Genomic DNA, 27,443 nt, shown 5'->3' on the forward strand with positions numbered 1-27,443 from the left:
TCACCCCAGGCTTCAGGAGGCCTTTTGTGGTCTGGCTGTGCTCACCACGCAGCTCTGGTCCCAGGTACACTGTACCACAGGAGAAATCTCTGCCTCCTGCAGTGCCCTGGAATCTCTCTCAGTCCTTCCTCCCTGCAGTCTGCTGTCAGATGGTAGCCCTGGGGCTCAGCTATATGCTTGCATGAGTGTGTGACCTGGGGCAAGTATCTCTTCCCCTGTTCCCCGAGCCTCAGTTTCCTCATCTGTAAACTGGAGATTCTAGTAGTTATTGAGCACATGTTTACTGAGGGCCTGTTCTGGCAGGCAATGTGCTGGAAGCTGGGAATGCGAAGAGGAGTGAGACTGTCCCACTGTCCCCGTGTCCCATGGTGGCTGTACGTACGTGGCATGGAGGTGGGCACATAGCAGGCATTCAGAGATGGCAGCTCTCCTGTGATGCAGGATTTGTAAGATCTGCCGCTGACAGCCCAACAGTCCGGCCTCCTCAGTGGTGGCCTCTCAGGGAGCCTAGCCTCTCTTTGATTAACGAGTGTCTTTGTCCCTAAAGGACGTGCTACTAGCTGCCTTCTTGTTTCATCTGGCTGCTGGGCCCCCCAAACAGTTGGCAAAGCAGTTGGCGTCATGGACTATTTTTAGGTGGGGGAGTTAGTGGGGTGTGTGGATGTGTAGGGTGTGGGGTGTGTGGATGTGGTGGGGCCCAGGGGGGGTCCAGGAGACAGTTGCTTCACAAGCAACACGGTGGGGGGAGACGAGGAAGAATGCTCTCTTTCAGGAATGTATGGATAAACTTTCACTTCTCCTTCATGACTGGAGCCAAAGGACACCTCCTCTGTACAGCCTTCCTTGATTTCCTCAATAAATACTTCAGAGAGTATTTAAGGGTCTACCCTGTGGGCTTCCCCCAGCTCTTGGTTATGGTTCTAAACATACTGAGAAATAATGTGCTGTAGGGATCTTATCTGATGCATTTCTGGGTCTCTCCTGCTCTGTACCTCTGAACCCCATCCTGCCATTCCTCATCATAACAACAAGGTATAGAAGTTAAGAGTCCAGATTTTGGAGTCACACAACTGAGATCTACTCCTGGTCCCTTTCTAGGAAGATAACCACGTTCCAAGTTAAGTTTGTATAACTCTGTTTTCTCATCTGTAAAATGGGGGATTATCGTGCCTGCCTACCAGAAATTAAGTCTTATTGCGCTCAAAGGACAGAACATGGCACCTGGCATAGACCCATAGATCTCTTGCAGGCCCGGAAGGAGCTGCGTGCTCCGCAAGGTCTCCATCCCCTTTTTGGCTTCTCCTGTAGTGTGTGCGTGCTAGAGGGAAGGAGAGAGGTGTTCCCGGACACCCCGGGTCCAGAGCCGGCCAGAGGTCACCCCGCGAGAAAGTGACTGAGCTAGGCTGAAGACAGGTCTTCAAGTCGTCAATAGCAGCATTCTTCCTCGTCCTTCCTGATAACGGACAACCCCCTCCTCCGATTCCTCTAGTATTTTCCTTCTTTTCTTCCAGCCCTCGCTTCTCTCTAATTCCACGCGTTCCCATTTGGGAGGCGGGGTCTTGGGCAGGAGGTGGAGTCCCGCAGCCAAAGGTGGGAAAAGGGGTCTCGCGCCCAGGGCGAAGTCTCCGGCTTGCGGTGGGGGAGGGGGTGCCCGTGTCTCTGGGAGAACCCGTAAGTCCCCAGAAATGAGGGCGGGGTCTGGGGAGCCAGAACCCGGGCATGGATCTCAAAGATACCGGGGAGTCCCCGAACCAGTGAAGATTGGTTAGGGAGTTCCTGACACAGAGTGGTGGGCCGGGCTTCCCAGAGCCTGGGGCGGGGTGAGGGAGGGGGCGTGGCCTCCCTAGAGGGGCGGGGCTCTGTAGACCAGCGTTAAGCCTCGCCGCAAGGGGCGGGGTCTCGGGTGGGGCGGGGCTCCTGGGGGCGGGCCCAACGGGGCGGGGCATCGGGACAGGGGGCGGAGTGTGGCGGTTCGCGTTCGCCCCCTCCCCCGGCCCCGGGTGTCCCCGTGACGAGGCAGCGCGGAGCCGCCGCGGGCCGGGCCCATCCCGCCGCAGCGGCCCCGGGGCCGAGCAGGGGCGAGGCGCGAAGGGAGAGGCGCCAAGCGGGACCGGGAGCGCGGCCAGGTGAGACCGCCGGGGGGGGAGGGGGCGGGGGCTGCGCCGGGCGGGCTTCGGCGGGCGCGGGGGGCGTGTTTGTGTGTCTGGGGGCGGCAGGGGGAGTGGGTCCGAGGGCGGCCGCCGGGGTGCTGTTTGCGCGCTCTCGGATCCCGGGTGGGCTCTGCCCCCGTCCAGGCACTGCCTGCGGGGCTCGGGGTGTGCGGGACTGTGTGCGTGCGCGCGCGTGTTTGTGGCGAGGGGCCGCCGGGTGTGTATCTGCGTATGCGCTGGGCCGTCATTGTGCCTGCCCCCAGCGCGGGGCGCGGGCCTGCCCCGGCGGCGCAGTCCCTCCTGCGCGGGGATGTTTTCCAAACAGGCTTCCTGCGGAGACGGGCTCTGCTGCAGCCCTAGCTAGAGGGGGGAGCGCCGCCCCCACAGGCCTCCAGAGACCCGGGCGGCCCTGGGACTGCAGACAGACACCTGAGGGAGGGAGGGGGCGCGCACCCGGGAGGGGTCCAGAGGCCTGCCCGCCCGGTGAGGCCAAGGTGGGGAAACTGAGGCAGACGGATGGGGAGAGGAAGGTGGCCAGACAGACGGAGATGGGGAGGAGGGTGGAAAGAGAGACGGCGGAAAAAGGACAGCCCAGGAGGGCAGAGAGTCATTGAGAAAAAAGACAGACAAGAGGCCTAGACCTGCAAAGGGGCTGAATGATTAAGTTGGATAGATAGATTCCAAAGACCCCACAGAAGGGTTACTCAGAGGCCACTGGGCCAAGAGCCAACCCAGCAACTAAGTCCAAGATGAGGAATAAGGGTCTTCCAACTCCTGAGGTGTCCCTCTTCCAAGCAGATCCCAGATTGCTGTCCTGGCCAAAAAGAAGCCTCTGGCCACCCCATGTTGGTCCACCCCTATGGCCCCACCAAAGATCCTGACTCTCTGAATGGGGCGCCCTCTCCCCTTGGTTCCATCCCACCCGGTTCCCTTCCCTGGTATCCTGGCAACCCCGGGACAGTTTAAAGGAGGCAGAGGTGGAGCAGTTGCCATAGCAACAGAGGTGGTGAAAGGTCACTTAGCCTAGGTGGCCCTGCAGCAGGCCTGAGCTGGCTTTGAGGGGGGGTTGGGATGGGAGGTTGCAAAATTCTCTCTCTCCTCTCCCACTCTGCCCAGAATGGTGCTAGAAGGAAACCCTGAAGTGGGGTCTCCCCGAGCCTCAGACCTCCGGCATCCAGGGACCCAGGGCTCTTGTGTCCTCTCTTCTCCTGGTGAAGATGCACAGCCAGGCGAGGAGCCCATCAAATATGGCGAACTCATCGTCCTGGGGTGAGCGACCCTGGTCCAGGTGGGGCAGGGCACCAGGCACCCCCAGGGCAACAGACCAAGGGCCCCAGCTCTCCCCATGTATGACCTTCTGCTGTTCGTCCCTCCTCACCTTCCCAAATGAGAGACAGAGTTGATCAAACCCACCTCTATTCTTGTTATTTTATCTTCCCATTTTTTATAAATTACTGAGAAATCTCTTACTACCCACTTAAGTTTCTGATCAGAAAAAAAGCAGCACCATCTGCCTTTCAAAAGCACCTAGCAGATGTAGGCTGGTGTGAAGAACTCTGGTTCTCCAGCAAAAATGCTTGGTTCAAATCCTGCTTCTGCAAGTTGCTTAACTTCCCTGTGCCTCCATTTCCCCATCTTACAAGTAGGAACAATAATGATACCTCAGAGGGTTGTCAGAGGAATGAAGGAGGTGATTTCTGTAAAGCACGTAGGACAGTGCCTGGCACATATCAGGTGTTCTGGGAGGCAGGCTTGTGCCAAGCCCTTTCATGGACATTATTTCATTTCAATCTTCACAAAGATGCTGTGAGGAAGGAGGTGAGGAAACCGAGGCTCAGAGAGGGGAAGTGACTGGTCCAAGGGCACACAGCTGGTAAGTGGCAGGGCTGGGATTCGGACCTAGGTCTTTCTCACTCCAGGTCGAGTGCACTTTGACTAAGCCACAGCTGACCCTCATGCTACAGATAAGAAAACCGAGGCCAGGAGGAGGGAAGCGATGTGAGCTGGTGGCTGGGTAGACCTCATTCCCTTCCTGGTCTCCCCCTGACCAGGATCATTGCACCACCCACTTAGCGCTGCCCCCAGGTGCAGATCCCTCTTCTTCCTCCCCCATCCACACTTCCTTTTGGCCTCTCTCTCTGCCATCTGCACAGAAGAAGATATTTGATGAGCTCTGCTATCATTATGATTATTTAGAAATAATAGTGGCTACTGTTTGCTGACATGTACATGTCATGTGCTTTTTCCTAATAAGTTAACATTTATCAAGGGTTTGCAATCTGTATATGTCAGACTCTGTGCCAAGCATTTTCAAATGCTTTATCTCATTTAGTTCTCACAATGAACCTGCGAGGTAGGTCCTGATTAATTAGCACCATTTTACAGAGGTTATGTGATAAGTGGAAGAGCCAGGATTGAAGCCAGGCCCATCTGAGTCCTGAGCCTGTGTCCAGAACTGGCCCACACCCCATAAGTGGGAAGAGTTTACGAGGGCAAAAGTGATTTTGCCCCTGTCAGGGCTGCTTGCATGAGAAAAACAGCTGCTGGGTGTCCCAGAGGAAGGGCAGACTTTCAGCTGAGGGCGAGGCCACTGATGAGGGAGGGTGCAGACCTAAGGGTAGAGGCCCTCTTCGCTTGGGTTTATGCTTGCTAGAACAATGAAGCCCCACGCTGGATAGAGGCACCTGGAGAGCACACTGAAAAGACCCCCTGACAGTCCCATCCCAAACCTACAGAATCAGAGTCTCCATGGGTAGAGCCAGGGAATCTACATTTTAACAAGCTCACAAGAAAACTCTGAATCAAATGGTCTTTGTCTGTATTTGGCACCTCTTCATCCTGGCACTCCTAGCTCCAAAACCTTCTGTAGCTCCTTAGTCTCACAGAATAAAGTCCAGACTCCTAAACTTGGTCTTCAAGGCCCTTCCCCCAGCTTCATCTGCCTCTACTTCAGCTCACCACCCAAGTCACCACTCTCTGATCTCACCAAACCCTGCCAGTCTCAGGCCCTTCGCTTGGGGCGAGCCTTCCCTCTGGAAGGGCTTCTGTAAGAGAGGCCAGAGTCAGACAGACCAGAGTTCAAATCTCTGACTTTTTCACTTACTAGCCTGGGACCTCAGGCAGGTCAGTTTACCTCCCTGAGCCTCAATTTTCCTTATCTGTAAAATGGGAAGAAAGATACTTGCCTGGCAGGACATTGCACAGATTCCATTAGGTAATTAATAACGTGAAACTCCAGGAACACAGGAGGCTCCAGTCCATGGCAGTGATCAAGGCTGTGACTCACCCCATCTTTGCCTTCCACAGTCACTCCCTCTGGATAAAAGCTGGAAGGAAGGTAGTAATTGGACATGTATGGATATATGGAGCTGGTGGCATTGTGGGTCTGTCTGTTTCTTTCATTCTGGTTTCCATTCATACTTGTGGTGTCGTAAATGAAAGTTTGCGGTAAAGGTGAATCCTTTCCAGTTCTTCAAGGCCTAGTAAAGGTGTTCTCCCTCTCCGAAACCTGATCTGAGAATTCCCTTCTCCTGCCTCTGGGCTTGTGGTACAGTTCGTGCCCAGCTTCCTTGAAAAGCTCAGGACACCCCTTCCCTGCCACCAAGGGGACAGAACTGACCTGCGGTGTGCCCCCTGTGGCACCCCAGCACCCAGCAGCTGACCAGTCAGGTGTCCAGGAAACACTGGATAATTGAATGAAAGGCCTTTTGAAGATATTCTGCCCCTCATCCTACTCTCCAAACGCAGACTGGTAGGGTATGGTCTCCTAGTTTCCGCTGGTTATAGAGTTTGTTTATAAACTGCCCAGAAGTTGGCAGTTCCTCCAAATTTCTCAGGGGCTCACTTTCTCTCTCTCTCTCTCTTTCTTTCTCCCGGCAACCCCTTCTTTTTAACCCACTACACCCACAGCTACAACGGGTGTCTGGCAAGTGGGGACAAGGGCCGCCGGAGAAGCCGCCTGGCGCTGAGCCGCCGGCCCCATGCCAATGGTGTGAAGCCCGACGTCATGCACCACATCTCCACACCGCTCGTCTCCAAGGCAAGCAGCTTGTCCTAGCGGACCTGGACAGAGGTCCTGTGCTCCTTGCCCAAGTCCCAGGTGTTCGGCCTTCCGTGTCCTACCCACACGAGACCGCACTGGAGCAGGGGAGCCCCCTTGTGTCTTCACTCACTTGCGGCCTTGGGCTGCCAGAGAAATGGTGTGGGGGTGGGATCCCTTGTAGTGCACTGTAGTTACAGTTCACAAAATGTTTCTTGGATGACCAGACCCCAGCCATTGAATGGAAATGGTCAGCATCATTTTGAGGCAGCCACGGCTCAGAGGAGGGACATGACAGTCACACAGCAATGGCAAAGGAAAAGCCTTTGGTTTCAGAGCACTTGGGTTAAGATACTAGCTCTCCTGTGTCTAGCTGTGTGTCTTTAGGCCAGTTTCTTCTCCTCTCTGAGCTGCGGTTCCCTCTGCTGTAAAATGGGAATGATAATGATGCCTCCTTCTTGGGGTGGCCGTAGGGGTCAAGTAAGGTAACTTGCATATAGTGCCAGCCACACAGCACTCCCTTGGTGAGGGTAGAGCAGGCCCCTCACTGGGATTGGCCAGCGGGCCTTGGGTTCTAGCCTCTGGCTCCAAGGCTCACACTTCTTCTGGCCACATGCCCTGGGAAATGACTTCTCCTTTCTCCCCACCAGGCACTGAGTAACCGCGGCCAGCACAGCATCTCGTACACGCTGTCTCGGAGCCACTCGGTCATCGTTGAGTACACACATGACAGTGACACGGACATGTTCCAGGTATGCTCAGGCCCCTCTGCGTGCCTCTTGGTCACTGGGCCACCAGGCCTCGAGGTCCAGCTCTGCGGGCGTTCCAGGGTGAACCTGGAAGACCAAGGCTGTGGTGAAGTTGCTCTGGGGGCCCCCAGTACAGTCGACTATGCTCTAGATGAAGAAGCAGGATGTCCAGGGAGGGCTGTTGACTTCCTGGAGTCACACAACAAATCAGTGGCCACATCAAAATTTTAAAAACCCAAGACCAGACACCCAGGCCACAGGAGGCCACGCAGCTTAGGGGTTCAGAGTGTGGCATGAAAATCATACTGCCTGGGTCAGATCCCAGCTCCATCACTTACCAGCTGGGTGACTTTGGGTAAGAGTCACTCACTTGCTCTGGGCCTTAGTTTCCTCCTCTCTGCAGTGGGCCCAAAACATACCGCTCCATGGACTATCAGGCAGATCAGCGGAGATACTGCACGTGAAGCGCGGTGCTTGGTATCTAGTACCTACAATAAATTCACTCCCAGACTGGGTGTCACCTTTCCACTGATCATTCAAAAAAAGAAAAAAATCAACTCACGTTTATTGAGTAGGGGAGACAGAAGCCCCAGACCCGAGTGACTGGATTTGGAGATGCCAGCAGAGAGCCCAGAGGGCCCGGGGAGCTGGGATGGTACTGCTCCCTCCACGTTGTTTGGTGACCCTGCTTACAGAGCAGCTGCTGGGAACCCCGGGCTGGCGGAGGCTGGGGGAAGCCCTTGGGATTGACCTGCACACATAGCCTCTCTGGGCTTGCTCCCCCCTTCGTCACAGATCGGCCGCTCCACGGAGAACATGATTGACTTTGTGGTAACAGACACATCCCCCGGGGGAGGGGCTGCCGAGGGCCCCTCAGCCCAGAGCACCATCTCCCGCTACGCCTGCCGCATCCTGTGTGACCGCCGGCCGCCCTATACTGCCCGCATCTATGCCGCTGGCTTCGATGCCTCCAGCAACATCTTCCTTGGAGTGAGTGAGCCCCCCAGGCAGGGACTGGGACGTCATCTGAGAGTGAGCAGAAGGGTCGGGTAGGGAGGGGCGCAGCATCCTGGGGTGATGGGCCAGCCGGCACCCATCCTAACCAGCACCTGTGCTGGGACCAGCGATGCCACTTAACAAATGAGCACTGAGAGGCTCTGAGAGTTCTGGCTGTGCAGTGTCCGTTCCAGTCCTCTCTGGGTCGCCTCTGACCGTGAGGGTAGAAGGGCAGCATCCCTGGCTCACAGCTGGCTGGGGGGGCCACTCGGAAATAGGATCTGATCCCACGTGTGGTCTCAGGAGCGGGCGGCCAAGTGGCGGACCCCCGACGGCCTGATGGACGGCTTAACCACCAATGGGGTCCTGGTGATGCACCCAGCAGGCGGTTTCTCGGAGGACTCAGCCCCAGGTGTCTGGAGGGAGATATCCGTCTGTGGAAACGTGTACACTCTGAGGGACAGCCGCTCTGCACAGCAGCGAGGGAAGCTGGTAGGTGGCCTGCTCCCCGCCCACCTTCTCCCCTCATCCCTGCCAGGCCCTTCCCCCGATCTCCTCCCCTCCTCCCCAAAGGAGCCCCAACAGGCTCCATCTAGGGGTCGTGCACCACTTGCCCCACAGAAAGGGCCAGACCATAGTCTCCAGAACGTAGCCCATGTGCTGCCGGAGGCCCATGGGGTGGCGTGTGTTAGAGCAGACGTGAATGCTGCAGTTCCCGGTGGCTTTAGGGAGGCTGCAATTGGAGGAATCACAGCCTCTTACGAGGATGACACTTGGCCCAGGTGTGAGCGGATTATAGCCTAAAGTGTTGGCAGTCTGTAAGGTGTCTCTCACGTTCAGACGGATTTAGCCTTATTATCCTCGCCTCACCGGAAGGGCCCTTAGAGGAGTTCTGACTGAGGGGACAGTGAAGGCTCCACGTGGCACAGATGAGAGAACCCAGGTTCAGAGCTGCGAGAGTCCTAGAGAGAGGTAGGGGCCAGCCCAAGGTCATGGGGCCAAGCTTGTCAAATGGGCCATGATGCAGAGCTCTTCAGCGTGTGAGCACATCGGGCCCGCGGAGGAGAAATCTCAGGGAAGAGCAGGGCTTCTCTTTCCAGAGCATCAGTTCTACCGGGAGATCTGGGGAAACATTACTTTAAAAATGCTGTGCATGTGAATTTCACTAGCACCCGCTTGCGGAGTACCCACGACGTTCCAGGTTCCGTTCCAAGCGTTTACAGTGATTGATTCGTGAGAACCACTTGAGATAACGGGAAGTATGGGAAGTAGCATCCAGCCTGAGGATAAGGAAATTAAGATGCAGAGAGGTTGAGTTACTCGACCAGGGATGCCGAGTTACAGACAGTGAAGCCAGAATTCACACCCAGACAGGCTAGCTCTAGAGTCCTTGTTTTTAGCCACAGCCATGAGGACAGCTGCCTTGGGCCGAGTCCCCAGATTTCAGATAGAAGAGTTTCCCACTTGTGCCCTTAGAAGAGAGCCTGGGGGGAAACCTCATTTTGGTCCAGATCTCCTGAATTGACCAATGACATGACTAAGTCCCTGTCCCACTGTGAGGGACAATGCATGCCTGGAGACTTTGACTTGCCCTCCTGTGTGGCTTCTCAGCCCTCCTGGCTCCTCTGCCTCCATCCTCGCCGCTCATCTGCCCCAGCCCTGCCGTCTCCTCTGGCCTAACTGGCCCCCCTGTGCAGGGTGTGTTCTCCAGGGAAGCTTGGTGGGATGGACAGGTGGCTTGGCTGAGGGGATGGCCGTCCAACAGCCAGGGGTTGAGCGGCCTCTTGAGCAGTAAGGCCCTTCTGCTGTCTCTGGCAGGTGGAAAATGAGTCCAACGTGCTGCAGGACGGCTCCCTCATTGACCTGTGTGGGGCCACTCTGCTGTGGCGCACGCCGGCGGGGCTGCTGAGGGCCCCCACGCTGAAGCAGCTGGAGGCCCAGCGGCAGGAGGCAAATGCGGCACGGCCCCAGTGCCCCGTGGGCCTCAGCACCCTGGCCTTCCCGAGTCCGGCCCGGGGCCGCACAGCACCCGACAAGCAGCAGCCCTGGGTCTACGTCCGGTGTGGCCATGTCCACGGCTACCACGGCTGGGGCTGCAGGAGAGAGCGGGGCCCCCAGGAGCGCGAGTGTCCTCTCTGTCGCCTTGTGGGGCCCTATGTTCCCCTGTGGCTTGGCCAGGAGGCAGGCCTCTGTCTGGACCCCGGGCCACCGAGCCATGCCTTTGCACCCTGTGGCCATGTGTGTTCGGAGAAGACTGCCCGCTACTGGGCCCAGACGCCGCTGCCCCACGGCACCCACGCTTTCCATGCTGCCTGCCCCTTTTGTGGGGCCTGGCTCACTGGCGAGCATGGCTGCGTCCGCCTCATTTTCCAGGGGCCGCTGGACTAGGCTCCCCCAGGGCCCCGGCTGCCACACCCACCTGCCCACCTAGATCCCCCACCTCCTGCAGCCCAGAGGGAGCTCTGCATGTGGGACTCTACCCGCTGGCACATAGCCACACCAGATGGACATGTTGGATGGATGGGCTATGCTCCTCCCCTCTTAACTCTGGTCCCTGAAACCCCTACCCCAGTCGGAATGACGGGGCCCTCAGCACCAGCTCTGTCCCGGGCTGATGGAGGGAAGCCCATCCTTATGCCTGGCCCTTCCTGGGGTGTCCCGCATCATGCCGCCTACACTGTGTCCCTGGGGGCGTGAAGGGGCCATGGGTTCCTGACCCCCAGCTTAGACTGGCCGTGCCCTGAGCCTGCCGACCCAGCTCCAGATACTCACCCCGCTGCTGCCCTGGGTTCCTCTATAAATCTCGCTGCTCAGCCTGCCCTCACAGACCCCGCGTGTCCGGCGTGCGCGCGGTGCCACCAGCCCCTGCATGAGTGAGGGGTGGGCAGCAGGCCGGGGCCTGCATCTGCTGGTACCCACTCCAGGCTGGACTCCACGCCACGTGGGATCTGGGGACACAGAGACGATGGGACTTGGTTCCCTGCCCGGTGGAAGGCACAGTCTAGTGGACGACAGACTCGATTACCGAATGACAGCACGGTTTCCTGGGCACCAGGATCAGAGAATCATCAAGGGCTGCAGAGCTGGTCTCCCAAGCAGGCGGGAGAGTGAGGGAGGCTCGAGTGGGAACTCCCTACAGGAAGGGGAGGGTGCTCTGGGCAGGGGGTAGGCTGAGCACAGGCAAGGGTGTCAGGAAGCAGGGACCTGAGTGAGGGGCTGGAGAAGGGGCTGCAGAGGGGGCAGAAAGAGGGCTGGAGCAAGAGGTTGGGGCTGCCCCGACGGGGAAGATGCTGGATGGAGGCTTTGGAACCTCGTTTGTGGACAGTCAGGAGCTGGGGGCGGGGAGGGGACTCGGAGTCCCGGAGTGCTGGCTGTGACAGAAGGGCCACTATTACCAAGTGCCCACTGTGCCCTTCACTGTGCTGCTGCTGCTAATAACTATCTATTAACTAACCAGAAGGTTTTGCTATTTAATGCTCACAGTAGAGGGGTGGGGGCGGGGAGGGGTTACCGTTTCTGTTTACAGGGAGATTAAGGCACAGGTGCCAAGTCCCACAGCTAGAAAGTGGCCAAGCCAGGACCCAGATCCGTGACTGCCTGCCTGGCCTCAGCCTGGCCTCCTCCATCACCCTGGGCTGCTTTCCTTGGATGGGGGTGGGAGGGGAGGGGCAGGCAGCCCTGGTCACTGGCGCAGAGTGTGCAGATGTGTGGCAGGGAATATGCTTGACCCACAAAGGAGCTGGGTCTGGAGGGGCAGAAAAGAGAAATGAGGGGTGAGGACATTGGGCTGGGGCCTGGTGGCCCTTGGTTGCCATGGAGACCAAGACGGAACTGGACCCTGACTCATCTTGGCTAAGCAGCACCTCTCCCTGAGAACCAAGGCAGGGTCGCTGTGCTGCTGGGGTTGCTTTTAGACCATTCCTGGGGGGAGCAAGCTAGGGAGACTGGTAGATGGAGATTCTGGAAATATTAAAAAATCTGGAAAAGAAGCTGCTAAGTATAGGTCCCCTGGGCATCATCCCCAGTTGAAGACAGCCACCAGAGCCTTACAGACTATAGATTCCAAGGGGAGGGCCTGCTGCAGGCCGCACAGCTGGTGGGGGCCACAGAGACCAGACCCGGGGCTCTCCAGAGGACAGAGGGCCCCTGAGGGTGGTGAAAAGGGGATCTGATGAGATTCCTGCTCCCGGGGCCCCACATACCACAGTGAGGGAGCCCAGATGGGGAGACTCAAGCAACTGTGGGAATATTGCAAGCCCTACATGCACACACAAAACACTGATAATCCAGTTCTCTATTCTGGCCCTATTGGGAACCAGGTAAGGGATGTTCTGATCCTGTTTCCAGTAAGGAGAGGAGAGAGTAGAGACAAGCACAGAGCATGGTGCCGCCCCAGGGAGAACTTGATCTTGGCCCACCTCTGCCCCTTTCCAGCTCTTGGAGCGTCAGTCTCCTCACCTTTTAAATGGAATAGCAATTCCTATATGACCAGATGGCTGTGAATGTACTGAGAGCACCTGTAACACAGCAAGTATTTAATGTTCATTCCTCACCTGCCCTTCCTGCATGTCCATGGGGAAGAACCAAGTCTAGGGATGGCCGAGGCTCCAGCGAGTGGATTTCTCCGTGTGATTATGCATGTGTGCGTACTGGGGCCCGTGGAGGAGACAGCGTGGTGGAAGTTCTCAGGAAGGCTAGACTCCAGTTCAGGGACAGCCTGGGTGGCCTCAAGGAAGTCAATGAAACTAATAGCCCCAGTTTCTCCATCTCCTACAATGGGTAAAATGGTACTATCCTATCAGGGTTTTTACAAGAATGAAATAGCCTCCATGTTAAGCTCGTAGCATAGGACCTTGTGTGTTAACCGTGAACCGAGCTTCTTTGAGGGTCCCAGGAGTCCTGAGATCTTGAGTCTTTGAGAGCCTGAGCTGCTTGTTGATGGCTAGAGAGCACCACCTCCTTTACTGGTGCCCCACTCAAATTCACCCAAGTCGGGAGTATACCCATTTTAAAGACAATAAAAATTGAGGCACAGGGAAGAAGAGGGGTGACCTTCCTAAGGACATAGAGAATTTATTGAGCTTTTCTCCGTGATGATAGTCCTCATCGCAGCCAGCCCCTACAGGCACAACACTAGGGAGCAGACTGCCCAGTCATCAGTTTACTCCCAGCTATAGCATCGTTGGGAGTGGAGGCAATTGTTAGCTGGGTTTTCTGGCTGAGGAAGCCAAGACTCAGAGAGGTAAAGTGTCCCGCACAAGGCTACACAGCCAGTAGATGATGGTGGCAGGATTTGATCTTAGATGACCTGGCTCCGCCCACGCTGACCCAGGCCCCTCACAATGTTCCCCACTGAGCCCAGGCCGACGCCAACGCTTGGACAGGCCATGCCCGACCCAGGTTGTCCTCTTGTGAGTCAATGCAGACGTGCAAAGCTGGACCTCAGGCCCAGCTCGGTCCTGGGCCGCCTTTTGGGGTAACAGGCAGCTCTCCCTTCCATCAGGCATCGCGCGAGCACCAACAAGCTCCAGGCCCCTCGCGTCCTTGTGCTGAGGAAACAGGCTCAGAGACGTTTAGTGGCTGCCTTCCAAGCCCTAGCGAATCGAAGGCGGTGCAGTGAAGCACTTATCCCCGCACGGGTGTGATCGCCTCGGCTCATCGGCAGCTCACCTTGTAGGTTCCCAGTGTTCTAAGAGTCTCCACCCCCTGACTCTCGAATCCAGTGAGGGAGGGAGAGTCACATCACTTCACGAGCGCAGGTTCCCACCTGCAAAACTGAGGTCCCGGGACCCAAAGGAGGGCGGCGCTGGGGCTCTGTGGGGAAGTCCCCGCTGCTCCGTACATGACACCCATGTCGCCCCGCCCAGACTTGAAGCGACCTTGTCAGCCCGGTCTGCCGGGACTAGGCCGCGGCCAGGCGGGCCACTCCGGTTCCTGGCCGCAGCGCCAGCACCCTCGCGGACAAAGGCCAAGGCCGCAGGGGCCATGCCGCGCGCGACCCAGTAGGGCCCGGGAGCCGAGAGCGGCAGGCGGGCGGAGCGCGCCGAGGGGCGCCTATTGGCCGGAGCTGACGCCCATCCAGGCCCCGAAGCCCGACGATTGGCCGCGGGGGACGGAGTTCGCGGAGCCCCAATGAATGGGGGAGCCGGAAGCAGGAAGTGAGTTTTCGATGAGAGCGGCTGCTGCAGGTGAGGAGCGGCACCCGGGTTTCAGGGTCACAATGTGTCATCCTCGGGGGACAGGGCGATCCTGGACCGAAGGCAGGATTATTCCTTTTCTGCCTTCTATCCAGTACCCCTTCCACATTCACCGCGGCCCCGAGGCCAAGGAACCCTCCGGGCAGCAAAGAGTTAACCCCGAGGGTTGTGCTGTTGGGGCGGGGCATCCGGAGCGGTGGGGGAGGCTGGACTCTCAGTCCCGGGACCGGAGGGCGGTGTGGAGAATGTCCTGGCTTGGGAGATCCCGTGTCCCAACGGGATTGTGAGACTTCGGTAAGTCGCGTGATCTCTCTAAGCCTCAGTCTCACTGCCTGTAAAATGAGTTTTCTTCCAGCTCCGAACCAACGTGGCTCTGTAGTTCCCCTGGCCAAGCACAGGGAGAGGGTTGGAGGATGGAGGGCCAAAGAAAAGGAGTTTAGGGGCGCCTGGGTGGCTCAGTGCGTTAAGCCGCTGCCTTCGGCTCAGGTCATGATCTCACGGTCCTGGAATCGAGTCCCGCATCGGGCTCTTTGCTCAGCAGGGAGCCTGCTTCCCTCTCCCTCTCTGCCTGCCTCTCTGTCTACTTGTGATCTCTCTCTGTCAAATAAATAAATAAATTCTTAAAAAAAAAAAAAAGAAAGAAAGAAAAGGAGTTTAGAAGGATGAGAGTGAAACAGATTGCACACCCTCCTGGTGAGGTTGGCCTTATCATCGCCCCCATTTTATAGAAGTGGAAACTGAGGCACAGAAAAGTGAAACAACCGACTTGGTTTTAGGAGCTAAGGGCTGAATCAGGTTTGGAACCTGGATTTTCCAGCTGGTGGCCTGGAACTCTACTCTTGCCACCACAGTGCTGGGTGAAATTGAAGAACTTATGGGAGAATTCTGAAGAGGAGGCTAAGAAGTCAGGGAAGGAGTAGGGGCACCTGAGGGCCCTGGGCTGGGAGTCTAGAGATTCAGGTCTCTGCTTCTGACCTCTCCCTTTGTGTTAGTAGGCAAAGCTCCTAGCCTCTCTGGGCCTTGGTTTCCCCATCGGTAATACTAGGTAGTTTAATTCAGTCTTTAAGGCTAAGGGCCTGAGTCCAAATATGACCTACCAGTGTATTTTGTAATATCTTTGCGTGTGTTGCCTAACCTCTGAGCCTCAGTTAACATATCTGCGAATGGGTTTGAGGGAGGATTAAATGAGACCATGAGAGTGCTTAGCTAGGTGTGTACTCAGTATGTGGTAAATGATGGCTGTGATGATGGTGATGGTTCTCAGCAGGGCCCATGGCGGACGCCCAGTACATCCTGCCCAATGACATCGGTGTGTTTAGCCTGGACTGCCGGGAGGCATTCCGCCTGCTGTCGCCCACAGAGCGCCTCTATGCCCACCATCTGTCACGGGCTGCCTGGTATGGAGGCCTGGCAGTACTGTTGCAGACCTCCCCTGAGGCCCCCTACATCTATGCCCTGCTCAGTCGCCTCTTCCGCGCCCAGGACCCCGACCAGCTGCGCCAGCTCGCCCTGGCTGAGGGCCTTACCGAGGAGGAGTATCAGGTCAGTTCTTTTAGGTCATTTGGCATTTCCTCAATGGCTTCTGGGTATGAGGGACCACAAGCAGGAGTACAAAGGTCCTTCTCTGTAGAGTAGACCAAGGGCTACAAATATAGGAACATCTCCTGGAGCCTCAGTCTTCCCATCTAGAAAATGTGCATGAGGGTAGTCTGTACCTCCTGGGGTTGCAGTGACCTGATTCCAAGATAAATAGTGGCCACTGTGAGTAAAGGAAACAGCTATGGACACTCAGAGATAGTAGAGGAGGGAGTCCAGGGTAGGAATCAGGAGGTCTGAGTTCTGGACCAGATCTTCCTCTGCCATGTTGTGGGTCCCTGCCTGTGCCCTGGCTTTTGTTTGTTTGTGGGTTCATTGGTCAAGAATTATTTAAACGCATTCGTAGTGCATTGCTGCGGTGCAGAAAGACACAAAACGACACGTGAACATCGCCTATTGGATGGTGGCGTGTACAGCCTTTCAAGTCCTCTGTCTGTGTATTGCATTCCTCTACGTGTACATGCGCATGTGCACCGGTTCCTCCCTTTGTCTTTTACATAAATGAGATCATACTCTCCGTGTTCTTAGGAGTCCTACTTTTTTTTTTTTTTTAATTGAACACCATGTCTTGGAGAACTTTTGTGGGGTACATAGAAAGGCACCTCATCCTCTTTGTTGACCGTGAAGCACTCCACTGCAGTGTACACCAGAATCAGTTTAATCTTTTCCTTATCGTTGGACATTTGGATTGTTCCTGATTCTTCTTAGAACTAGTGCCCCAGTGAGCATACTTGTGCGCATGTGTGAGGAGGCTCTATTTCTAGAAGTAGCATTGCTGGGTCAAAGGCTCTGTACATTTACAAGTGATCGATGTTGTTAGGTCATCTTTTATAAAAGTTTCACCAACAATGTATGAGAAAGTGGCCTGTGTTTCTACATGTAAAATAAAGGGATTGGATTGCTTATCTCTGAGCTTAGGCCCAGGCTGTTTCTTCTCCTTTTCTTTAACTTTTAGTGATCACATCCCATCTCTAGACCTTGACTTATTAAAAGAGCTAATGGCTGGTGGGAAAGTGCAACCAGAGTGTTGCTATTCTCCGTGGGATACTTTTGCTTGCAAATAGCAGAAACCCACCTCAAACTGGCTTGAGTGGAAATGCAAATCATGACTTCCAGTTTCCAGTCCGGCATGTAAGGAGCTCATAAGTCACCAGTCTGTCCTAGCAAGTAAAAGGTGGAATATGCTGGAAAAATCAATAACATTTCATCTGTCCTGAAGTAAGTGAGGCCACAGGGCTAACTGCTGCCCCCACATGGGAGAGATAGACAGGTGGGTACAGAGAATCACAACTCACCAGTGCAAAAATTCATGAGCAGAAGCTTCCCCAGAACCAGTGCTGGAGTCAGAAAACCTGAACTGTGATTGACAGATTGCTGGAGGCTCAGTGTGGACAGCTCTGAGAGTTTAAAAACTCCAGGAGAACCCAGTCAGAGGAGGGGTCTCCACACTTTCAGGAATTTGGGGAATTTTACCTCCAGGATTTTGGTCCTCACAATGGATTGGATTTCAGAGGAAAAGCCCCTTGTGCTTCTGGCCAGGGGAGGGGCAAGGGAACCATTTTTGAAAAATGCCAGAACATTCTGTTCTTCCCAGTTAGCTCTCGGGAGAAACTGTATCAGCAGAGCCTAGAGCCTAACTGACCTGGGTGGAGGAGAATATCCCATTTCAGACAGTTCAAGAACTGTCCTGTCCCACCTAAGGAAGAGGGCGGGGACATGGGACAGAAAGGCACATGTGAAGTTCACTGAGGTAAAGGTTCACTGAGAAACTGCCGATACCTAATCATGGGCCTGGAGAATGCTTCACCTGCTCCCACATCTTACCATCGTACGACTAAAGGGCCCATTTACCGCAGTTCCTTTTACCAGTGCATCATGTCTGACTATCAAGAAAAAATGACAAAACATACTAAAGGCAAAAAACACAGTTTGAAGAGACAGAGAAAGCATCAGAAGCAGATTCCGATGTGGCAAGGATGTTGGACTTACCAGACCAGGAGTTAAAACAACTATGGCTGATACGCTAAAGGGCTCTCATGGATAGAGCAGACAACATGCAGGAACGGGTAGGCAGAGACTTGGAAACCCTAAGAATGAACCCAAACTGCTAGAAGTCAGGAAACATAGAAAAGTCCTAGAAGAAGCCAGAGAAAAAATGGATCTTACCTTTAGAGGAGCAAAGATAAGAATTTCATCCAGCTCCTCAGAAACCACACAAGCAAGAAGAGAGTGGATTGAAGTATTTGAAGTATTGCGAGAAAAAGCTACCAGCCAGGGGCGCCTGGGTGGCTCAGTGGGTTGAGCCTCTGCCTTTGGCTTGGGTCGTGGTCTCGGGATCCTGTGGTTGGGCCCTGCATTGGGCTCTCTACTCAGCGGGGAGTCTGCTTCTCCCTTTCTCTCTGTTTGCCTCTTTGCCTGCTTTCTCTGTCAAATAAATAAATAAAATCTTAAAAAAAAAGAGAGGAACAGAGGAAATCCTTCCTAATTAATTCCGTGAGGCCAACATTATCCTAATACCAAAACCAGACAAAGGCAATACAAGAAAACTACAGCCCATTCTCTCATTTACATAGATAAAAAAAATCCTCAAAAATCTTAGGAAATCAAATCCAAGAATATATAAAAAACCATACACCATTACCTAGTAGGATTTATCCTGGGCATGCAAATCTGTCTCAACATTTGAAAATAAATAATTCGTCACCTCAACAAGCTAAAGAAGAAAACCACATGATCATATCAGTAGATGCAGAAAAAGCATTTGACAAAATCCGGCACCTATTCATGATCAAACCAAGCAAATTAGAAATAGAGGGGAGCTTCCTCAACTTGATAAAGATAAAACCTATCTACAAAAGCCTTACACCTAATACCATATTTAATGGTGAAAAACTCAATGCTTTCCCACTTAGATCAGGAACAAGGCAGAGAAGTCCCCTCACTGGTTTTCAGCATTTTACCAGAAGTCCTAGCTAATGCAATAAGGCAAGAACAGGAAATAAAACCTATGCAGATTAAGAAGGAAGACACAAAACTGTCTTGGTTGACAGAAAATATGATTGACCATCTATGTACAAAATCCAAAAGAATTGACCAAAAAACTCCTGAAACTCATAAGCGATTATAGCAAGGTTGCAGGGTGCAAAGTTAATATGCAAAAATCAGGGGCACCTGGGTGGCTCTGCCGTCAAGTGTCTGCCTTCAGCTCAGGTCATGATCCCAGGGTCCTGGGATTGAGTCCCACCTTGGGCTCCTTGCTCAACAGGGAGCCTGCTTCTCCTTCTGCCTGCCTCTCTCCCTGCTTGTGCTCTCTCCCCACATCTCTCTCTGGCAAATAAATAAATGAAATCTTTAAATATGTGTATAGATAGACAGATAGATGGATATAACCAGTTGCTTTTTTTTTTTTTTAATTGATTTGACAGAGAGAGACAGTGAGAAAGGGAACACAAGCAGAGGGAGTGGGAGAGGGAGCCAAGCAGGGAGCCTGATGTGGGGCTTGATCCCAGGATCCTGAGATTATGACCTGAGCCAAATGCAGCCACTCAACAACTAAGCCACCCAAGCACCCCATTCGGTTGCTTTTATTTTATTTTATTTTATTTTATTTTATTTTATTTTATTTTAAGATCTATTTGTTTGCTTGTTTGTTTGTTTGTTTATTTGACAGAGATAACAAGTAGGCAGAGAGAGGGGGAAGCAGGCTCCCTGCTGAGCAGACAGCCCAATGTGGGGCTCGATCCCAGGACCCTGAGATCATGACCCGAGCTGGAAGCAGAAGCTTTAACCCACTGAACCACCCAGGTGCCCCAGTCAGTTGCTTTTAATATACCAGAAAGGAACAATAAAAATTCAAAATGAAAACCATAATACTATTTCCAAATAGCACACAAGGAAGTGAAATACATAGTTCAAAAATACAACAAAATGTGTTTAAAACTTGGGAAAATTACAAACTGATGAAAGATATCAAAGAACTTAATAAATGGAGAGATAGTCCATGTTCCTGAATAGGAATATTCAGATTTATAAGGATGTCAGTTCTTGGGGCACCTGGGTGGCTCAGTCAGGTAAGTGTCTGCCTTTGGCTCAGGTCATGATTCTGGGGTCCTGGAATCAACCCCACGTTGGGCTCCCTGCTGAGCAGGGAGTCTGCTTCTCCCTCTTCCCCTCACCCTGCTTGTGCTCTCACTCTCAAATAAATAAAATCTTAAAAAAAAAAAAGATGTCAGTTCTTCCCAACTTTATAGATTCAATGCAATGTGATTAAAAATCCCAGTTATTTTATTTTCAACACAATATTGGGGAAAGAGGGAAGAAGAAGAACAGAGCTGGAGGATCACACTCACCCTCAAGACTTACTCTAAAGCTGCAGTAATCAACACAGTGTGGTGTTGGCAAAAGGGCAGACAAATAGATCAGTGCAACAGAATAAAGAGCCCGGAAATAGACCCCCATAAATACAGTCAACTGATCTTTGACAAAGGAACAAAGCAGCACAATGGAGTAAAAATAGTCTCTCTCTCTTTTTTTTTAAGATTTTATTTATTTATTTGACAGAGAGAGAGATCACAAAGTAGGCAGAGAGACAGGCAGAGAGAGATGGGGAAGCAGGCTCCCTGCTGAACAGAGAGCCCAATGCGGGGCTCGATCCCAGGACCCTGAGATCATGACCTGAGCCAAAGACAGAGGCTTAACCCACTGAGCCACCCAGGTGCCCCTAAAAATAGTCTTTTTCACCAAATGGTTCTGGAACAACTGGACATCTACTTGATAAAAAGAAAGAAAAAAAAGAAGAGGAAAAAAGAATCTAGACCGAACATGGACTTTACATCTTTCACAAAAGTTAATTCAAAGTGGATCAGAGATTTAAATGTTAAATGCAAAAGTGTAAAACTCCTAGAAGATAACATAGAAAATCTAGATGACCTTGGGTATGGAGATGACTTTTTAGGTATGACACCAAGTATGATCCATAAAGAAACAGTTGATAAAGCGGGCTTCAGAATAATTAAAAAGTTCTGCTTTGTGAAAGAAATTGTCAAGAGAATGAAAAATCAAGCCACAGACTGGGGTAAAAATATTTGCAAAAGGTAATATTTGATAAAGGACTCCTAGCCAGAATACATAAAGAACTCTTAAAACTCAACAATAAGAAGACAAGCAACCCAGTTAAATGGGCCAAAGACTGTAACAGATGCTTCACCAATGAAGAACGCAGATGGCAAATAAGCCCGTGAGAAGATGTTCTACATCGTATGTCATTGGAAGTTGCAAATAAATAAAGTAATGAGAGAAGCACTACACACCCATTAGCTTTGCCGAAATCCACAACACGGACGACACCAAATGCTGTTGCAGGGGTAGCAACACCAGAAACTCTTGTTCATTGCTGGTGGGAATGCAGAATCATACAGCTGCTGTGGGAGGTCATTTGGCATCTTCTTGCAAAAGAAATCTACTCTTCCTGTGGGATCCAACAGTCATGCTTCTTGGTTATTGACTGAAGTGAAATCTTGAAAGGAGGTAAAAACGTAGGTCCACACAAAAGCCTGCAGATGGATGTTTGTAGCAGCTTTATTCACAATTGCCAACGATGGGCGCAACCAAGATGTCCTTCAGTAGCTGAGCTGACCAAATTGTGATCCATCCAGACAATGGAATATTACTCAGTGCTGGAAAGAAATGAGGTATCAAGCCATGAAAAGACATGGGAAGGTCAAGTGCGTATTACTAAATGCAAGAAGCCAATCTGAAAGCCTACGTACATGTGATTCCATCTATACGATACTCTGGAAAAGATAAAACCATGGAGATAGGAGAGATCAGTGGTTGCCAGGCATCGAGGGGAGGGATCATAGGGCGCTAAAACTACTCTGTAGGACAGAGTAACGTGCCGTACGTAATAGTGGACATGTGCCATCCATTTGTCCAAACCCACAGAGTGTGCACCAAGAGTGAACCCTTACGTAGACTGGTCTTGGGTGGTGATGTGTCCAGGTATGTTCACCTGTTGTAACAAATGTGCCACTCGAGTGGGAGACGTTGATGATGGGGAGGGCTGTTCGTGTGGGGGGTCAGTGGGTACGTGGGGAATCTGTATACTTTCTCCCCAGTTTTGCTGTGGCTGTAGAATGCTCTAAAAAATAAAGTCTATTTTGAAAAAGAGAACTTTACTGGCTCATATAATTGAAAAGTCCAGGGCTAGAGCAGGCTTCAGTCATGGCTGGATTCAGGGGCTCAGGGATACCATATTGATGCAGTCTTCATCTCTCAGCTTGGCTTTCTTTCTTCACTGCAACAGGGGAGGTCCAGGGGCTCCAGGCTCTATGATCCCTTGTATAAAAACAGAGGCTCTTTGGCACTAGGAAATTGCCTAGGTAGGGCTCTTACCGTCTAGCTTGAGCCTGAGCCTACCCCCGGAGTCAGGGAAGGGAGAGCCCCCCACCTTCACAAGAGGAAGATTGAGGTCTTGTTGCCAGAGGAAGGGAAACTGAGTTTTGGGCCTGCAATGATGTCCGGATGACCAAGGGCCCTCCAGCCCAAACATCTGATGCTTCCGTTGCCAGCTACCTGGCTGGCTGGGAGCAGAAGACAGGCTTTCTGCACAAGGAGGCAGAGGCACAGTGTTTCAGAGGTCATATGGAATGGCGGTGGGTGGCTGAGAGGGTGCTGGGCATAGCAGGAACAAAGGTGGGTGTGTTTGGGGGCTGCTGAGAAGACCAGTCTGGCTGGACAATGGGCATGTGCAGTTGGTCTGGGAAAGTATGTTGGGGCCAGACTGGGGCCTCCTGGGATCTGGGTCCTGCCCCCAGCTTTCCCAGCCTCGCCAGTACTGGTTCCTCTGGGTGTTAACATCTCAGGCGGGAACCTCCCTGGGGTGGGGTTTGGTGGGGGGGCGGACACTGTGCTTCTGGGTCTCTGATGCCCACCTCCCTCCAGGCGTTCCTGGTCTATGCGGCGGGTATCTACTCCAACATGGGCAACTACAAGTCCTTTGGTGACACCAAGTTTGTTCCCAACCTGCCCAAGGTGAGTTGAGGGCAGGCCGGGGGCGGTGAGGAATTTGGCGCCGGTGGGATGGTAGTGGGGGCCTGCTCACTGCCATGCTCCTCACCTAGCGAGGGAAAGCAATGTGTCTTCCTGACGGTGCTGACTTGAGGACAGACAAGGGAAGGGTGTGTGAACTTCAGTGCTTGCAAAAAGGGAGCCTGGTCATCTCATCCCTGGGGATGGTGGAGAGGCCTGTGAGTCCCTTGCTGGCGGGGACTGTGGAGCTTGGGCCCATTTGGGGCATCAGCAGTTCTTATTCCTGGGCTCTCAGCACTCACTGTCCACACAAGTCGCCTGGCCATCTTGTCGAAATGCAGCTTCTGACTAACAGGTCTGCGGGGGGCCTGAGCTCCAGCATTCCTTCAACAGCACCGATGCTGCCTGTCGTTCAGCTGTACTTTGAGCCAGGCCTTAGGCTGCGGGAGAAGAGCTGAGGGGTGGATGTGGAGGGTGCAGAAGACAGGCTTGGGCGCTGTGGCCCAGCCAGTGGCCTCCTCCCCTGCAGGAGAAGCTGGAACGTGTGATCCTGGGGAGTAAGGCAGCCGGGCAGCACCCAGAAGAAGTCAAGAGCCTCTGGCAGACCTGCAGGGAGCTCATGTTCTCTCTGGAGCCGCGGCTTCGACACCTCGGGCTGGGGAAGGAGGTGAGGACCCCCCATCATGCAGGAAAGTGGAGGGGATCCTTTGTAAGTCACCTGGAGCGGAGGGAAGGGTACCGGGTAGGGAGGCAGTGGGCTTCCGTTCTGTCATTTGTAAGCTAGGAAGCAGGTTGGATGCAGTGCTTTCTGAATGCCCTTCTCATTCCGACAGCCTGGGGTGGTGTGTGCAGGAGGGAAGAAGAGAAGAGCTGAGAGAGGGAGCTGTGGAGGGGCAGATGGGAAAGGGAGGAGCCCGGGCTTCCCGCCTCTGGAGGCCACTTGGCCACCACGTGGTGCAAGGGACATGGCAAGGCTCCGGGGTGGGCCAGCCCGCGAGAGGCTGGAGCAGAGCTTCAGGAAGGCTGGAGATGGGCCTCTGTGTGCAATTTGTGTTACGGTTTTCTCCCCTGGAAAGAGATGAGGGGGGCAGGGTAGACGCGGCTGGGAGGAGGTGCGGGGGCTTAGAGGAGTGTGTCCCGACCACGGCAGTTCCTCCTTCCCACCTGTCCCTTTCCCCCGACAGGGAATCACCACCTACTTCTCTGGGGACTGTACCATGGAAGACGCCAAGCTGGCCCAGGACTTTCTGGACTCACAGGTTTGAGGGTTAGGGAACTTGGGACGGGGGCTTCACAGGGTCCCCTTGCCACTGGCACCCACTCTGGGGTCTCAGCTTGGGTCCAGAGACACAGCATCCTGGGCGTTTGAAGTAGGAAAGACTTGGGAATCCTTGTCTAAGAGTTGGCCTGGCTTCAGCGAGGCAGACGTTCCCACATGTGCCAGGGACGGAGCCCCCCCACCCCCACCCCCGCCCGCCACAGGCTGGAGGCCTTGGTGACAGCCTGTGGGCAGGACAGTGGAGACCTCAGAGCCAGTTCCAGTTGGGCTCCGGAGTCCACTTGTGGTGTTTACCCACCCAGCAGCTGTGTAAGCAGTTTCCAGGTCTGCTGCGTCGTCTTGCCCTGGGTCAGCGCTTAGTAAATGTTGGCGCTCAGCGCATAGAGCAGAGCGTCTCCGAGAGCCTGGCCTGGGCTGCCCACCCGCTCGCTCCCCTTGCTGCGGACTCAGGCAGCTTCTGGACCTCCTCTTCCCTTTCCCTCCTCCCGCCTTGTAGCCCCCTCTGGACTTACTCTTCTAACCCCAGCCCCTGCCCTGGTCTTTTCTAGAACCTCAGTGCCTACAACACTCGACTCTTCAAGGGCGTCCTTGAGGACGGGAAGCCGTGCTACGAGGTGCGGCTGGCTTCGGTGCTCGGCGCGGGTGAGCTGCTTCACACGGCCCTTCTGCTCCCTCCTCAGCACCTCTGCCCGGGGGCGGGGCCGGGGCCGGATTCAGGGCAGGGCTTAGTGGGTCCTGCCGGGAGTGACAGGCACGATAGTCACCAAAGACGTTGACGGTGCACTTCCTGCAGCTGTGGTCACTGCTGTGCTCTGCGTCTAGTGCTGCCTGTGAGGGGGACACTAGCCCCGGGGCCAGCTGTGACAATAAAGATACGGGGGGAGACATGAGGACAGGGAGAGGGGTTCCATGGCACTTGGCGGATGTTACAGAAGCCACAAGCTTCTGACGGTCCCCATACTTCAGGCAGTGGCGCAAAAGATAATAACGATCCACGAGAACAGTGGGAACAGAGGCTGGGCCACCTGCCCCATGACAGGCTAGACAAGAAATCCAAACTGCACATCCATGTAGGCTTAGTGAAAGAGGCCACCCTAGGGGTCTTGGAGGTTCGGGAGAACGTGGAAAGGGGAGATGGTGAACGTACTAGAGTCTGCTTCCTAAATGTCTCTGAGTACCCTCAGGGTAAAGCCCAAATCCACCTCCGAGGGCTCTGTCTTTTCAGAATTCTTCACAAGTGAGGTATCTAGCACACGTTTGCCTAAACCAGAAGACTTAATAGGTTTGGGACATTAGGAAGCCCAGAGCGGAATGGCTTCAAGCACAGGTGGACCCAGCTGCTCGGACCGTATTCCAAGAGATTTCTTTCTCTGCCTCCGGCCTCCTCTCTCTCACTTCATCTACCGCGTGTTCCTCCCACACGGGGCCTGGTCACCAGCCTGGCCACTCCAGCAGAAAGAGGTCCCTTTTCTCCCAGAAAAGTGGGAGTGGCTCTAGTTTCTCTATTGTGGGTCCCATATTTATCTGTGGTCCCTGTGGTCAAGGGACAGATAGATCTCTCATTGTCTGGACCCTGATCCCAAGCTGACCTGGGAGCCAGGTGACAGTGAGGTCAGCCCCTCCCACACACCTGAATTGGAGGTGTGGGGCAGGGGATTCTTAGAGGAAAATTGGGGTCTGTTACCAGGTGAGAGGGAAATGCATGTAGTGTGGACAGAAATAGCCAGGCCCCTGTGAGGACCTTTTCGAGTGGGCCCTCCCTTTTCCCCTTCCCAGCCCCCAGCCCCATATCCCTGCCCGCCTCCCACTTAGACTTTGAGCCCCAGCCATGCTTAGCAGTTTACAATCCCCTGAAAACCCCCCCGTTTGTTGTCACATCTGCTGTCCAGAACTTCGCACAGTCTGTCCCCTTGCCCACCTCGAAGCCCTGCCTTCCATCTACACGTGACAAACACCTTCTCACTAGCTACTCCAGGACCCTGCCCAGTCTTTCCATGACTTTCTTCCCCTTTCCATCATCATACCCAGCAACTGTGTGGCATTTTGTTGTCACTGTTGACGTGGGTTTCTCAGGAGGAGGAATTGTGTGTTTCACTGACCACGGTCCCCCCAGTGGCTAACACTTGGCAGAAACTCAGATCTTTGGTGTGGGACTAGATGAAGATAGCACCCAAACCTTTGGTGGGGGGAACAGTGTGCGCCCCAGAGCATGGTGGAGAGAAAGTTTAGCGATTGGCACGTTGTGGGCTTTGACTCAGGAAAAGGACGCTGGGTCCATGGGACTAGGTATCGATCACGCTGGAATGTAAGCCGAGCCCATATGCTCTGCTGTGTGCAAGACAGGGTGCGAGAGGGAGGCTCTGGTGCCTGAGTACCGGTTGTGTTACCTCCTGCTGTGTGCAGCTGCCCCCCAAATTTAGGGACATAAACCCACCTCTTCACCCTCACAGACTCTGTGGGTCAGGAATCAGGATGGGGCACGATCAGAACAGCTTGTGCCTGGTGACAACGACCGGGGGCTCAGCCTGGGAGACTCGGAGGCCAGGGTGCCATCAGCAGCCAGAGGCTGGAATCCCCGCAGACGCACTCATCACGCGCCTGGCAGAAGATGCCGGCTGTCAGCTGGGACCTCCGCAGGGGCTATGGGCCAGGACGGCCCTCGTGGCTTCCTGACGTTGCTCTTGTTGGCTGGCCTCCCCAAGGGAGCATGCAGAGAGAGCCAGGCAGAAGCTGGACCCCCTTCAGCAGTCCCTGGTGTCACTTCTGCTAGAGTCACAAGCCTGCCCAGCCTCCAGAGGAGGGCAAAGAGCCCCCGTATCCTGGTGGGGGATGTCACCTTGGGAGGTGGGAGACACCGTGCTTATCTTTTCTTTTTTACAACATAACCTAGAAGTGTATGCTACTCGTTAGGGACAACAAGCAAAATGCAAGAAATCACCACAAATGTAGTGGCACGAAACAACATAAATTTATTCTGTTACTGTTCTGGGGGGTCCACAGTTAGAAACAAGACTCCAGTTCTTTCTGGAGCCTCTAGGGGGCAGTCTGTCTCCTTGGCTCTTAGCTTCAAGAGGTGGCCTGCTTTCTTTGGCTCAGGTCCCGTCCCCCTCCTGCCCTCTCTCCAGCATCTTCTCTCATCCCGTCTCCTACTTCCTGTTCACCTTCTCATCTCCTTATAAGGCTCCTTACATTTCGGGTTGACTTTCTAAATACATTTGCCACCCTAGGTTTGAATCTTGCTCTTGGCAACCTTTGGAAACTTACTTTACCTCTCCGTGCCTTAGTTTCCCCATCTGTAAAATGGAGATAACCCCCCAGAGTAGATGTGAGGCTTAAATGAGTTAAGTATATACATAGTTAATACACACACACACACACACACACACACACACATATATATTTTTTTAA

General features: G+C 53.8%; 2 protein-coding genes across 6 annotated transcripts in view; both read left to right on the forward strand.

Moving 5' to 3' along the window:
- Positions 1 to 1,942: 1,942 nt before the first annotated feature.
- Positions 1,943 to 11,393, forward strand: PELI3 (pellino E3 ubiquitin protein ligase family member 3). Of its 2 annotated transcripts, XM_032879556.1 has the most exons (8): positions 1,943 to 2,126; positions 3,267 to 3,419; positions 3,952 to 4,023; positions 6,060 to 6,189; positions 6,840 to 6,941; positions 7,734 to 7,928; positions 8,238 to 8,426; positions 9,753 to 11,393. In XM_032879556.1, the coding sequence occupies exons 2-8, from the start codon at positions 3,268 to 3,270 to the stop codon at positions 10,320 to 10,322; spliced, it is 1,410 nt and encodes a 469-aa protein (XP_032735447.1). In that variant the 5' UTR covers positions 1,943 to 2,126; position 3,267; the 3' UTR covers positions 10,323 to 11,393. The 2 variants fall into 2 exon arrangements, with proteins under 2 accessions (XP_032735447.1, XP_032735448.1); XM_032879557.1 differs by lacking the exon at positions 3,952 to 4,023.
- Positions 11,394 to 14,053: 2,660 nt separating this feature from the next.
- The window catches only part of DPP3 (dipeptidyl peptidase 3), a 30,355-nt gene continuing 16,965 nt past the window's right edge, over positions 14,054 to 27,443 (forward strand). The window contains exons 1-6 of one of the 4 annotated variants that reach the window (XM_032879558.1): positions 14,054 to 14,122; positions 15,396 to 15,673; positions 22,670 to 22,759; positions 23,286 to 23,423; positions 23,941 to 24,015; positions 24,584 to 24,677. In XM_032879558.1, coding sequence (XP_032735449.1) covers positions 14,071 to 14,122; positions 15,396 to 15,673; positions 22,670 to 22,759; positions 23,286 to 23,423; positions 23,941 to 24,015; positions 24,584 to 24,677 — 727 coding nt within the window. In that variant the 5' untranslated portion in view covers positions 14,054 to 14,070. Of the gene's footprint in view, positions 14,123 to 14,225; positions 14,426 to 15,395; positions 15,674 to 22,669; positions 22,760 to 23,285; positions 23,424 to 23,940; positions 24,016 to 24,583; positions 24,678 to 27,443 lie in introns of those variants that run through there. The other 3 variants (XM_032879559.1, XM_032879560.1, XM_032879561.1) reach the window with 3 other exon arrangements.

Source organism: Lontra canadensis, unplaced genomic scaffold, assembly GCF_010015895.1.
Source record: "Lontra canadensis isolate GAN:19392208 unplaced genomic scaffold, GSC_riverotter_1.0 scaffold66, whole genome shotgun sequence".
NCBI lineage: Eukaryota > Metazoa > Chordata > Mammalia > Carnivora > Mustelidae > Lontra > Lontra canadensis.